Here is a 12,444-nt window from a genome sequence, read left to right as displayed (position 1 = left end):
TGGGGTTTGGTGGAAGGGCGGGTGTTGTGTATGTTTGGCACTTTGAGTGTACCTGAGGTGAACAGTGCTCTATTTTTCATAGTGTGGCCTGGGTAGTGTTGGGCAGGGCAACTCGGGGCAGGGCCTTCTCTGCTATAGCCCCGCACTTGCAGAAGGTGGTCCCATAGAGTACCCTCTGCATAATTTTTTGACCAGCCTCCGAAACATCTTTGTTGTTGCTTTCATGGATTCATTTTAACTGGGCAGCAGCAGTGGTGGGGTTCTTTATACTTCGTTATATTCATGTTGTTTTTGCTATGTTTTTTGTGTTGGTATTTTAAGAATTTTGAGTGTTTTAAATGTTTAAGGTGTATTTATATATTGTTTATTGATTGCTGTTTAGTTTGTGTATCATGTTTAATGCTTTGTAATGATATTCTCCTAAAAGCCAGGATAGAAAACTATTAAATAAATAAATAAATAAATAATAAATCAGATATCTACTGCTCAGCCAGCAAAGTTTTAGGCAAGTTACTTTCTCTCGACTTCATCTTTCTCATAAGGTTATTGTTAAGATAAACTGAGCTATCTGTATACTACTCTGCTGCTTGGATAAAGGGATACAAAGGGGATGGATGAAATCATACAGAAAAGTATTTTGTTTCACTTCTGGAAAAACCAGTAGTTCAGTACTTGAGAAAGTAAAATAAAAGGCAGGCCTTCCATCTCTGAAGTAATTAGTCCTGTCACTTGAAACCTTCTTTTTGTGCAATTTGATTTCAAAGAATAACTCATCAGGCTTTTTAAGGAGAAGATGAAACGCTTGGTCAGGGGAGAATGAAGGGGGAGAAATATGGCCTGTTGGCAGTTTAACAGATAATGTATGTAAGTATTGTACTGAAAACATTTTTGTCACTCAACACAGAATATTTTGCAGGTTTAGCTCCAAAGTAAATCCTACTGTGTTCAATGGTGCTTCCTCACTAGTAAGTGTGTGTGCTGGGAATGGGGTTGTAGTCTTTATCTTGCAGTAAATATCCAACATGGCAGTAGCTTTAATTTGGCACAGAATAATATACAAAAGTGATGTCATCATTTGATAATTGGCCAAGAATCCAATTTTCTTTGGACGTAGATGCACATTCATGTAAGTAGCCAGCTGCTTTGCTTTACACAAATGTCATATAAACAGGGACTGGAAACCTTATTTAGGCCACATTTCCTAGTAAGCAACCTTCCGGAGATTGCATGCCAGTGGCAGGTGTGGCCAAAAGCAAAAGTGGGCAGGACCAGAGGTCAAAGTGGGTGGAGCAATATTTGTGACTTGCCTTTGTACAGTAGGCTATATTCCAGCTACACAACAGTCAAGTTTCTACACAAATACACACTTCTCTATCTTCTATCCAGGCAAGCAAGAGGCATTATCAGGTTTCAATGACACATTCCAGCTAGACTAAAGCACATAAGGAGGGTTTGGAACAGGACAGGGTGACCTTAGGAGTGCCTGAGGGCTTCATTCAGACTTTGGGTCTGCAACTCCCCACTCATGGTATAAGCAGCCTGTCGCTCTGTATATGCACTTGTCAGCTTCAGATTTTCATTTCTTTAAAATCACTGTGCTGGGATTTTAGCAATATAGGGATTTTTTAATGTGACCATGTTTCAGCACTAGGACATTCTTTCAAACTATCAAAATGATATGAGATTTCAACATAATATACACTGTGGTGCCTGGTGCCACAGATGTTCTGAGCTCTTACTGTGTCCCCCCGCCCCATGTTCACATCTCTCTAGGTTCCAGCATTTGTTTTTGAAACAAATCCATGACTAATATTCACATTCTCCTTTCTTTTTGAAGTGCTCTCACATTGTGAGACATGTGACCTCTTTTTTCCATGATGCAACCAAATCTGTGGGTGTTTGGGTTCTGGCTGAGTTCCCGATCAACATTGCTTCAAAATCAAAGGCACTGCATGTGGCTATGATAATCAAGCATTTGGATAAAACGATTTAGATAAAAAAAGAGCACAAGGGCAAGATTTTAGGAGAAAGTTAAAAGTAGGGGGAGTTAGTAATCCTAAACATATAAATCTAGGTCAAAGCTCAGTGGGTTGTGGTAACCTGCTCCCAAGAACGGTTTCAGTTATACTGATGCCCCTGGTACATGTATGCTTTTCTGCACAGATGTATATTATGGAAAATGGAAACATCTTGTTCGCCTTAATTGTGAATTTGTTGATGAGTAGCATCCTTCTGCTTATACTACATTCTTTAGCTGAGCCTAAGAGAAGGCCTGCTGGATCAGACCCAAAAGGTCCATCTACTCTATCCATCTTGCTTTCCATAGCAGTTAAATGCCTCTAGGAAGGCCAGAAGTAGGGCATGAAGGCAAATGACTGCTGCTCCTCCTCCTCACCAGTTGCTCTTCAGGAGTATACTGCCTTTGTAGCTAGGGGTTCCATACAGCTGTAATGAGCTGTAAGATTTCTCAGTCCCCTTCAAAGCAATCTTACCAAGTGATCCCCATCACAGCTTGTGGTAGCCAGCTCCACACATTTAATTATATCCTGAACATCCTGAATCTATTGCGAACCAGGTTTAAGGTTGGTTCTGAGTTTTTTTTGTGAGGGAGTTGGTTCTCTTTTTTTGTGAGGGAGAAAAATGTCTCTGTCCACTTCCTCTGGGTGGTGCCTGATTAATTCTCCTGCCTCTGCCATCCCCCTCTACCATGTATTTGCAGAATGCAAGCATGCCCTTTCATTGATGACTCTTTGCTAGGCTGTCTTCGTGATATATTCTATTTCCAGCCTTCAGGGTCCTTGCGCTTACACAGCTAAAATGGGGATATATTGGCAGATTTGGAGGAACCTTATTTTGGGGGGTGGGGAGAAGAAAAATAGCCCAATGAGGACTGAGCGTGCTTAGTAGGTATAGAATGGTGACTGACTGTGGGGAGGCAAGGGAGCAACAGAAAATCAGGCAGGAGGGGAAAAGGAATGGAATAGTTAGAAAGGTGTGGATGGGAGATGTTTCTATATAAAAAGTGTGCAGAGAACTGTCTCATTGTCTGGCCATATTTCCTGGTTCACAACAAAGTTATTTTTAAACGTATCCGGGGCAGAAGTGAGAGTTTCCCATAGAAATCAATGGAATAATCCTAGATTTTAATTTAGCTGGGATTGGGCACAAATGTGCCCATTCCCACAAAACCAAACCAAAGTCTAAGCAGAAAAGATACATTAGTTCTACAGTTTCATAATCATGCAGGGAATAATTTATTTCAGAGATTTCTTGTGGTCAGGGACCTTAAAAAAAGCTTTGAATGATCAAGCCTAAAGTGCAGGCTGCTGTCTCCTGGTCTGTTATTGGTTCCACCTATATCTAAGTCAAACAAGGATAAATTATTTTGCAGATAATTACTTCATCAGTGCATTGCTAACATTTTGTTTTGATTGCTTTAATAGCCAAAAAGTACGATATGAGCCTAAAGGCAATGTTGCAAGACCTCTGGAGACAATGGAGCCATGAGCCTTGCTGCCTGCAATCATCACCTAGAGTGCATTGCATCACATTTAAGACCTAGTGAGTCTTGACCAATTTGTTGGCAGAGAATCTAAATATTTTTGGGGCCAAGGTACAAACGGCTACCTAAAATAATGGTTTAGTTCTCAAAATAATACTTTATTTTATTAGAATAGAGTGATGCTTCCACAAAACATTTGTCCAAAAAATACCTTTTGCATGTCTGGCTGTAAAAATTCCAACCTGTTTCTCTTAGTTACTAGGTGAAAGGTAAAGCCACACAGCTTAGTGCTTGAATACATAATCATCAGCATGTAGTACAGTCCTCAGGGCAGAAAAACCTGTTACCTTGACATTTATGTATAAAGTATGCACCACCCATTTCAACAGAAAAAAAGAATTACATTAAAAAAATCAATTTAAATTGATTTTACTAGGATTTTTGTTGTTGTTCTTTGGCCTTTAAAATAGCAGGTGAAAGATAATGTATTGAGGGTACAGTTGAAAAAATATATATGCTGGCTTCTTGGACTTTGGTCCAAGCTACATCTAACGTTCACTGCCTCACACTCCACTTTTCCAGTGAATTAGAGTAGAGGAATGCCACGTGAAAGGGTAGCTTAAACCAAAGGTAGCCCACTTTAACTTCCCCTTGTTTTTCTGCAGATATCTCCCCTATATTGCATGTCCACATGCAGGGGGAAAATAGTGGTACCCACCTATTTTTCCTTGTGAGGCAAAAAGCAGCTGGGAGGCAATTCTGAGTGAGGAAAAAACAGTTGGAACAGGGATTAAGGAGAATCCTATTAGTCCTCTGCTAAAACAGTAACATGGATGGTTTTAGTTAAAATTAATAACAAAAAATAGAAAGGGGGTTAAACAGTTACAATTCTGTGTACACTTTTGGAAGTAAGCCCTATTGAACTCAGCAGGGTTTACTTCTGAGAAGAAATGCATAGGACTGCTGTGTGAGAATCATGCATAGCTTGGGCCTTACTTTTTGAGCACTGATGCTGTATTTGACACTCCTGGTTTACACATCGTGCACATATATATATATGGATTCCAGAAGACTGTGCCTGCTTTACTCCTTCCCGGTCATTTTGCTGCTGTGCTGAACTAAGCCATAATATGTGTCATCTAAACTGGGGTATGGTCTAGAGTTGTTCAGAAAATGCAACATGAATTAGAAAACCTCTCTCGCCCCCAACTGGAGCTGTTTTGATTTCCAGTTCCTGCAAAAATGGACAGGACAAGATGCCTGCATAAGGGTTAAAAAGTTATTTAGAATTTCAGACTCAGCCATAATAAAATGCTGTGACTGCTGATGAAGGCTGAAATGATGCAAAAACAATTATGAGGAAGACATACCTTTTTACTGGGTTCCATGAAAAGCTCCTCATTGTATACATATTTGACAAAGCACAAGATAGCTCTGATATAGATATGCTTTAATCCAATGGAAAAATTCCACAGCTTTTCAAAACAGAAACTCAGACTATACAACATTAGGCCTTTACCAGTGAAGGCTGCACAACTAAACAAGGTCAGGAATATCTTCAAAGACTGAATAGCTTGATTTCACTAGACAGCAATAGTTTATCTTCTCTATTTTCTGTGCGTCGACAATGAAGTCTGCACACATTGTTTTTATCTTGTCACATCCGAGCTCACAATAAAAATTGCTCAACAGCACTGATGAAAGTACTCCTAGAAAAAAGGCCATTTCATTGCGCTTTTGTTCAATAAAGCAACTGGGTCTTAATTTCTCAGGCGTGGCAAAGATTTCTTTCTGATATTTGCTTTGGATAAACAATGAAGGAATATTTTATATAGTGTTATTTGTGTGTCTATTTAATATATTAGTCATCTAATAAAAACATTTTTTCTAGTGTAGAAACCCAAGTTGCTCACCAACCACCCAGAGCTATGGGAAAGGCAGCTGCTTGCTTACAAGTTAGGACAGCAACTGTAGCCTCCAACCATATGGTGAAGCTGATTAATTAAGCTAGGGTATATGTTAATCCTGTTAACCTGAATTTCTGAGTGGCTGGAAAACGGTGCAAACAAAGTATTTATTTTCATAAAATTTTATTACCACTTTAAAAAACTTAAGTTTTGTGGCAGGCAGCTACAGAAAACCTGAGTTACCACAATACAAACTTTTAAGTAGTGATAGGTGAACGGCCCTCTGCTCAATTTAAATTGGATTTGGCAATTAACAACAACAGAATAGAAATTACTCCCAACTTGGCATGCTCTCATTGACATCAGGGAGAGTACAATGGTACTTCCATTAACGTTAGGCATAGGTTATTACACTCAAGTTTAACATAGATGAGTTATCAACAAGTTTGTAACCAATAACTGGACTTAAGATGAGAACAGTATGGATGTTTTTAGGCTTATCATTAACTTTTTGTTAGCAGGCAAGACTGCATTGCATAGTGTTAGTAAAAGCTTGCAGCTTTAACAACCAAGGTTCAAGAAGTGACTAATTGAAGTTTTGGAGTGTGTGGAAATGGACAGATTTTACTAAGATTCACTGTGAAAATAGATGCAATTGTTTGGTTGTACCTGGCAAAAAGCAATCACATTTGTTGCATACTGGAGTACATATTGTAGTGATACTCAGAAGAGTACAGATTTGCAATATTAAATGTATAAATAAAATCATTTTAAGGCTGTAACCCTATTTCAGTCTGGAAATAAGAATCACAGGCATTTGTTGACTAGATGGTCTTTAAGCTACTTCCAGTTTTATAGTGCTGTGATTCTCTGTTTCATCATATCATGCAACAGAACGACATGGCTAATCCTCTGGAATTTGTGGATGCAATGGCTGCTGCTGGATTCTAGAATACCTATCTGATGTACTAATAGACACATGCACGAATTCTTCCAATTCTGCAAGTTAATTGTGGGAATCAAAAATTCTAATGGTGGAAAAAGTGACTAGAGACTTCCAAGATGCTCATTACTTCTCTCTCCCACCTTCAGACCAAAAAAGCAAATTCTCTGGTAATCACAGTAGCTTTATTTTGTGGCTTATTTATTTATTTATTATACCAAAGAACATGCAACAAAGGTTGAGAACATGGTGGAACAGTAACTGTAGTGCCTTTACTAGAACCAGTTAGAGTAATGCTTCATACTGACAGGTCTATCTATATTATTCAGTGCAAATTCATACCAGTTCTTCCATTTTCAGGTGAGGACATTTGTACTGGTTTGTTTCTCTCATTGTCCCACTTACTTAACACAATATCTGAGTATTTACATAGCGTTTTTTTGTGTGGCTTTTTGGTCTTGCAACCATATCTTAGAAAGAGATTTTTTTTAATACCTAGAGGAAACTGGTCAGTGCAATTGTATTTCTTTTTTTCCTGCCAATATGGAAAAATAAAGAGGCAACTGCTACATGGTGATGCATAGCATATTTTAAAAATCACACACAAAACATTTGTAGATCTAAACAGTGTATACATTATTCAGATATAACATGGAAAGGAGAGGGGCATCTCAGATAGCAGCTAGGTGAGGTCTAAGAAAAGGGAGACTTCCACTCAGGTTAGTAGAAATACTTTGATCAAACATTTCTCCCTTCTAATAAAGAAATATCCTGGGCCCAACCTGACCAGCAGGCACTTTACAAAGATTGCAGCACAACTTAAATCTGTGACCGCAGAGCCATACACAGCCTACTAGGAGCCTGGTATCTTTATAGTTTGTGCCATCCCAGGCAGGCAGCAAAAACAGGCAGATTAAGCTGCTGGTTGGCTGTGTTTTGCCAAGTGGGTCAAAGTTGTACAGCCCTGTAATAAAAAGATAGAATAGTCCCACAAAAGTAAATTAAAGCTTTTGCCAGCACCTTCTGGAAGATTTACAGTAAGAAAGAAAAAGAAAAGAAAAAGAAAAATAAGGTGCCAACAACAGAAGTCTCTCCATCTTCATGCTTCTTTCTTTCACAATCTTTGGACTACCGCAGATACCACCTGGCAAATCCCTGAGAGGAATCATCATTTGGCAAAGAATGTACATTTTCCTTGTAAATGCTCCACAAGAATCAAGCAACTCTTTCTAGGATCAATACTGTAAAGACTTAGTATAAAAATTCATTCCAGTCCCCAAGCCCTTACAGTTTTTATAGCAAAGCACATAGAAATGTTACGGTGGGTTTCTTCAACCACATACTGTATGTAGTTACTAAATAAGATCTCTTCAGACCAGAAGCTGTGTTGCATGCCAGGAAGCAGACCCTTACAGTCACAGCTTTTAGTAACGTAACTGATCTCATTTTCTATGAAACCATCACCCATACTTTAAAAGGCAAATATGCCCCAAGAACTTTTAGTCAAATCAAGCAATATTGGGGGAATCTTTACAGAACTGGTCCCTTTTAAAAGGCCTTTATTTTATATCTCATCACAATCCTCTAGAAAGTGCAGCTTCATGTTTTAAGATTCCAAAAGATTTTTTAAAACAAAAAAATTTTTTTTCCTTCCAGTAGCACCTTAAAGACCAACTAAGTTAGTTCTTGGTATGAGCTTTCGTGTGCATGCACACTTCTTCAGATACACAGTGTGTATCTGAAGAAGTGTGCATGCACACGAAAGCTCATACCAAGAACTAACTTAGTTGGTCTTTAAGGTGCTACTGGAAGGAAAAATTTTTTTTTTGTTTTGACTATGGCAGACCAACACGGCTACCTATCTGGAAAAGATTTTTTAAAAGCACTGCCTAAGGAGCTACATTGGAATTTGCCCAATTAAAAATTGAGAGAACTTTAAATTGTTACAGAAACACTGGCAAAACAAAGTCTTCCACAAAAATACCACAATATATAGAGAGAGATATTAAAGTGTATATGTTAGAAATAGTGACAGTTACAACAGTGTAAAACAGAATAAGAATCCATTATTTTTGTATAAAATATATACATAAAAAGATGCCATGGTACATATTGCCAAACTGCATGTAAACAATTTTATCCTTTGCAGATGTTAAGAGTGTGCTGAGAAATCTATTAGGATCAAGAGCTCCATATATATATATAAAAACCTAATCAGAAAGACTGCGTTTGGAATTTCTGCTGCAGAGCAAGACCATGAAACAATGTTGCCAAATATTTACATATAAAAGCAACGACTACAGTCTCTGGCTCAGAAACTGGCCACCTTACCAGCAACCAAGACAACCAAGCCATGCTACACATGGGGCTAGGGATATTTTTTGTGGCAACCCCCCCCCCCCAAAGAAAAATACACATACATAACACACAGAAAATAAAGGAGTACCTTGTTTTGGCACAATGGTGTATCAATGGTATAGGCTTTCATATGGCAAATAAAATTGTTTCTGGAAAAAACTGGTTAATTTTGCAATGGTGAAATATTGGGCTTGCAACATTAATAACATTTGTTAGGCCACTTGCAAAATCAGAAAGGTGTTTCCATTTAAGAACTCTGGCATAGCCAGCTGCTCCCCTGCTGTTTAAAGGAGGGCAGGGATCACCCATATAGAATGTGGAGCACCAGATCTTTATAGTCCTTTAGAGAACTGGGTGCCAAGAACCTGCAAAACAGGATCACCTTGCCACATTCCCTGCCATTATGGATAAGATGTGATGTCATGAAGCAGGTTCTAACCATATTTAAAACATAGCAACGATATATTGCGGAGTTCTGGTGCATTGGTAAGTTTAGGCTTTAAAAATAGACAAGGAAGGTCCCTCTACTTCAGTCTTTGATCATTCTAAGTTCAGCTGGACTGTATTTTGTGGAAGTTGCAGCATGGAAGCAAGACACACCACGGTCGTCTCCCAACAGGGCTGCTAGTATATATGACTAGGTCCTCAAAATGTGCACTAGGAAATTATTCATTCTGAGGCAACAAACCAGGAGATTATCTAATATATATTCCAAGCAGATAATTTCACTGTTAAGTGGGTAATTGCCATCTATACATGAACTTTACTTGGCACAAATGTCAATGTCAATTAATACCTGAGTTGTTAACTCTCTTACCAATATTCATTTCTCAGCAGAAAATGTGCTCAAAATCTCTTAAGGAAACAACAAAACGTATTTTAGGTAATGAAGTCTTCCCTTACTTAAATACTTCTTCTACTTCGTCCTAAATATAGAAATTTACAGTGTGCATAATATAAAAAATTAGAAGATTCCAGCTTCACAATGGATTTCTGTGGCAGAATGGCACAAGTGCAACCTAAGATCTGGTTTGCAGTAATATTGGTCCCAGAAAACCAGTGTCTCTCTCTAAATGTCGGTTTGTATCCAGTTCCAATAATTTTATCTGCTACAGAAAATCTAATTTAGCAATTATATTGAACTAACTTTCGTTTGCTAGGTACTTAGGAGGAATAAGAGTGTTTGACATAACAATAGGAAATGCAACTTGCAAGCTTTCAGCTGAAGCCTATATATATTTATTCTGAAATAAGTACAATGGGTTCAGTTGGCCTTGCTCTCAAACAAATGTATATAGGTTTGCAGCCATGGTTGCACTGTCAATTTTTTTTGCAAGACCCAGTCTCCAGAAACACTGCCCTGCCTGGGCTTCATTGAAGTGAATAAAACTTGCAAGTACTCTGATATACAGTACTGCTTTCTGTACAAACCTTTATAGTTTGATGAACACATGTTCCTCAGCCACAATTAGTAGGATTTAATGGGCAAGAGGGGAATTGGTGAGAGTGAAAGAGAAAGAAACCCAAATGTTCAATTTGTGAACATAGTTTAGGAAAAATTATCAGGATGAAGAGCAAGGTACCACTTGGTGAATGACAGCTGCTTTTAAGGGTGTGGAATTCCAGATATGTCATCTGGGATGGTAGGTGAATGGAAATATGGTTCAGGTTTACTCCTGACAATGACATAGACTCTAAAGAGAATGCGGCTATTTTCAAAAATGGCTTTAAAATTTTACATCTATGATTTATTGGGGATAAAGTGTTGTCTACTAAATTTTTGTTCCTTTTCAAGATTTTCCAGTTAGTGTAAGAAAATGAAGCTTGGTTCTCAAAGTACTTTCTGGTTACAGCTCCATTAATTTCAGTACCATTTATTTCCTTAAAACAATCTATCCAGCTATTCAAGGGCCTTTAGAAAGTGAAATATGGGATTCAGGGCAGCTTGATGTGCCATCAACTACAACTGAAGATTCTACAGTAATTACCTCTACTTCTTCCAACCATCATTGATGGCCTGCTCTTAAAATGTACATACAGTACTACATAAATCCCAAGGAGAGGAAAAAAAGTGCTCAAGGCTTCACAAAACAAACCCCAAAACCAAGGCACAAAAAAAGAAAAAAAAGATGGAGGAGCTTTATACATGCTGACAATGACTTAGCATAAAAACCCACACATTTGGTACACCAGTGTTCTGAAACATGAGATTATTAGGACAACTGCTGCCTAGTATGGTAAATAATGTTTTCATTTATCTTCATAGTTGCAATTTAACAAGTCCTGGTTGTTCATTTCAGTAAAAGGCAAAGATATATGATCACAACGATGTTCTCATAGTCCTGGAGTTCAGTTCACTCTGCTTTGAACTCCCTATTTTGTAGGTGTGTTTTCTATTTCTGAATCTGAAAATAAACAGGAGATTACATACATTAGAAACAGAAACAGCAAAGCTCTGGTTTATATTTTCCCCACAGGAACTCTCCTACAATACAATTTTGTTCAAGCATCCATATTTAAGCAAAAAGCATCTGTAATCCAATTAAGGCAATCCTAAACACACTTCGTGGGAAGCAAGATCTATTGAACTGAGTTGGATTTACTTCTGAGGAAGCATGCAGAGGCTCAAGCTGCAAGAGGCTCAAGCATGCAGAGGCTCAAGCTGGAGTCATTTTAGAACTGACACTTGCCGAAGGAGAGCATTTAAGACAGTGTCCTCACTCAGATACATCCTTTTGTTTTTCAGCATTCAGCATCCACAATGGGAAAGCATTATGTACAATCTTTTTTTCTTTTTTTTTAGATTAAAATGTATTTTTATTAAAAAAAATTCTTGGTTTACAAAAGTATGAGCAGCGTCTGTCTCTTTTTCTTTTCCAAGTAACATTTTTACAGATCAGTTTCATTTGTTGAGACATTAGTGTTACATTAGGAAGAAAAGGGGGAAAGAGGTGGAGGGGGGAAAGGCAAGTGGGGTTGGGGTTGGGTGGCGATGTTTCTATTTTACTTAATGTATGTGTGGGGTTTTGTGTCAGTGTCACTTGTGCAGGTTCTCTGCTATTGGCTTGTTTTCCTTTGGTGGTGAGAGAGGTTGGGGTTGGCCTAGCGTGTGGTTGTTTGTTTGTGATTGGCTGTGGTGAGCTTTGTTTTCATGTGTGAGTGGGGTGGGTGGGTGTTTTGGATCAGGTTAGCCATATTAATTTGTATGCTGTTGGTGGATTCTTGTTGTTGTCTTGTTGGGCTGTGTATGTGATAAAGGGGAGCCATACCGGGGTGAAGGCGTCTTCTATTTGTCTCCGTGTCAGTTTCAGCTTATTGGTTAATTTTCTAGTAGGGCTGTTTCCCATACTATTTGGTACCATTGGTCCATGCTTACTCCTGACAGGTCTCTCCAGTGTCTGGTTATGATGTTTCTGGCTGCTGAAAGGTGGGTTATGAGTTCTTTGTGATGTAAATGGGCGTTATTGTCTTGGAAGATGTTTAGTAGGGCCGATTCTGGGGTGATTTCTAATACATTATGTACAATCTGAACACTTTATTCCCTAACAGTAACACTGGTTTATCGTAATAGTAGCATTATTGTCATGATTGGGGTGTATGGGGTGCTAGGGGAGGGGCAGTACCTCTGGTGAAAGGAGGCGATGGTGGCTTCATAACTGGGCAGAAAGCGAGATGGGTGCTTTGCAGTTTAAATGCTTGGGAGGAGGAAGATGCCAGAGGTTACCATGGGTGGG

At 38.6% G+C, this 12,444-nt stretch overlaps 1 protein-coding gene and 1 long non-coding RNA gene across 2 annotated transcripts in view; one reads left to right on the top strand and one right to left on the bottom strand.

Moving 5' to 3' along the window:
- Window positions 1–2,252: 2,252 nt before the first annotated feature.
- LOC310756352 lies at window positions 2,253–11,559 on the top strand. The gene is made up of 2 exons (XR_014544825.1): window positions 2,253–3,561; window positions 11,188–11,559. It is a non-coding gene; the product is annotated as an uncharacterized lncRNA (long non-coding RNA).
- LOC310756330 (solute carrier family 22 member 4-like) overlaps window positions 8,349–12,444 on the bottom strand; it is a 52,981-nt gene continuing 48,885 nt past the window's right edge. Inside the window, exon 10 of the mRNA XM_083600140.1 lies at window positions 8,349–11,115. Within this exon, the coding sequence (XP_083456266.1) occupies window positions 11,031–11,115 (85 nt within the window). The 3' untranslated portion in view covers window positions 8,349–11,030. The remainder of the gene's footprint in view (window positions 11,116–12,444) is intronic.

This window comes from Podarcis filfolensis (genome assembly GCF_964270895.1).
Source record: "Podarcis filfolensis genome assembly, chromosome: 2".
Lineage (NCBI taxonomy): Eukaryota > Metazoa > Chordata > Lepidosauria > Squamata > Lacertidae > Podarcis > Podarcis filfolensis.
This window is presented reverse-complemented; position numbering and strand designations above follow the sequence as displayed.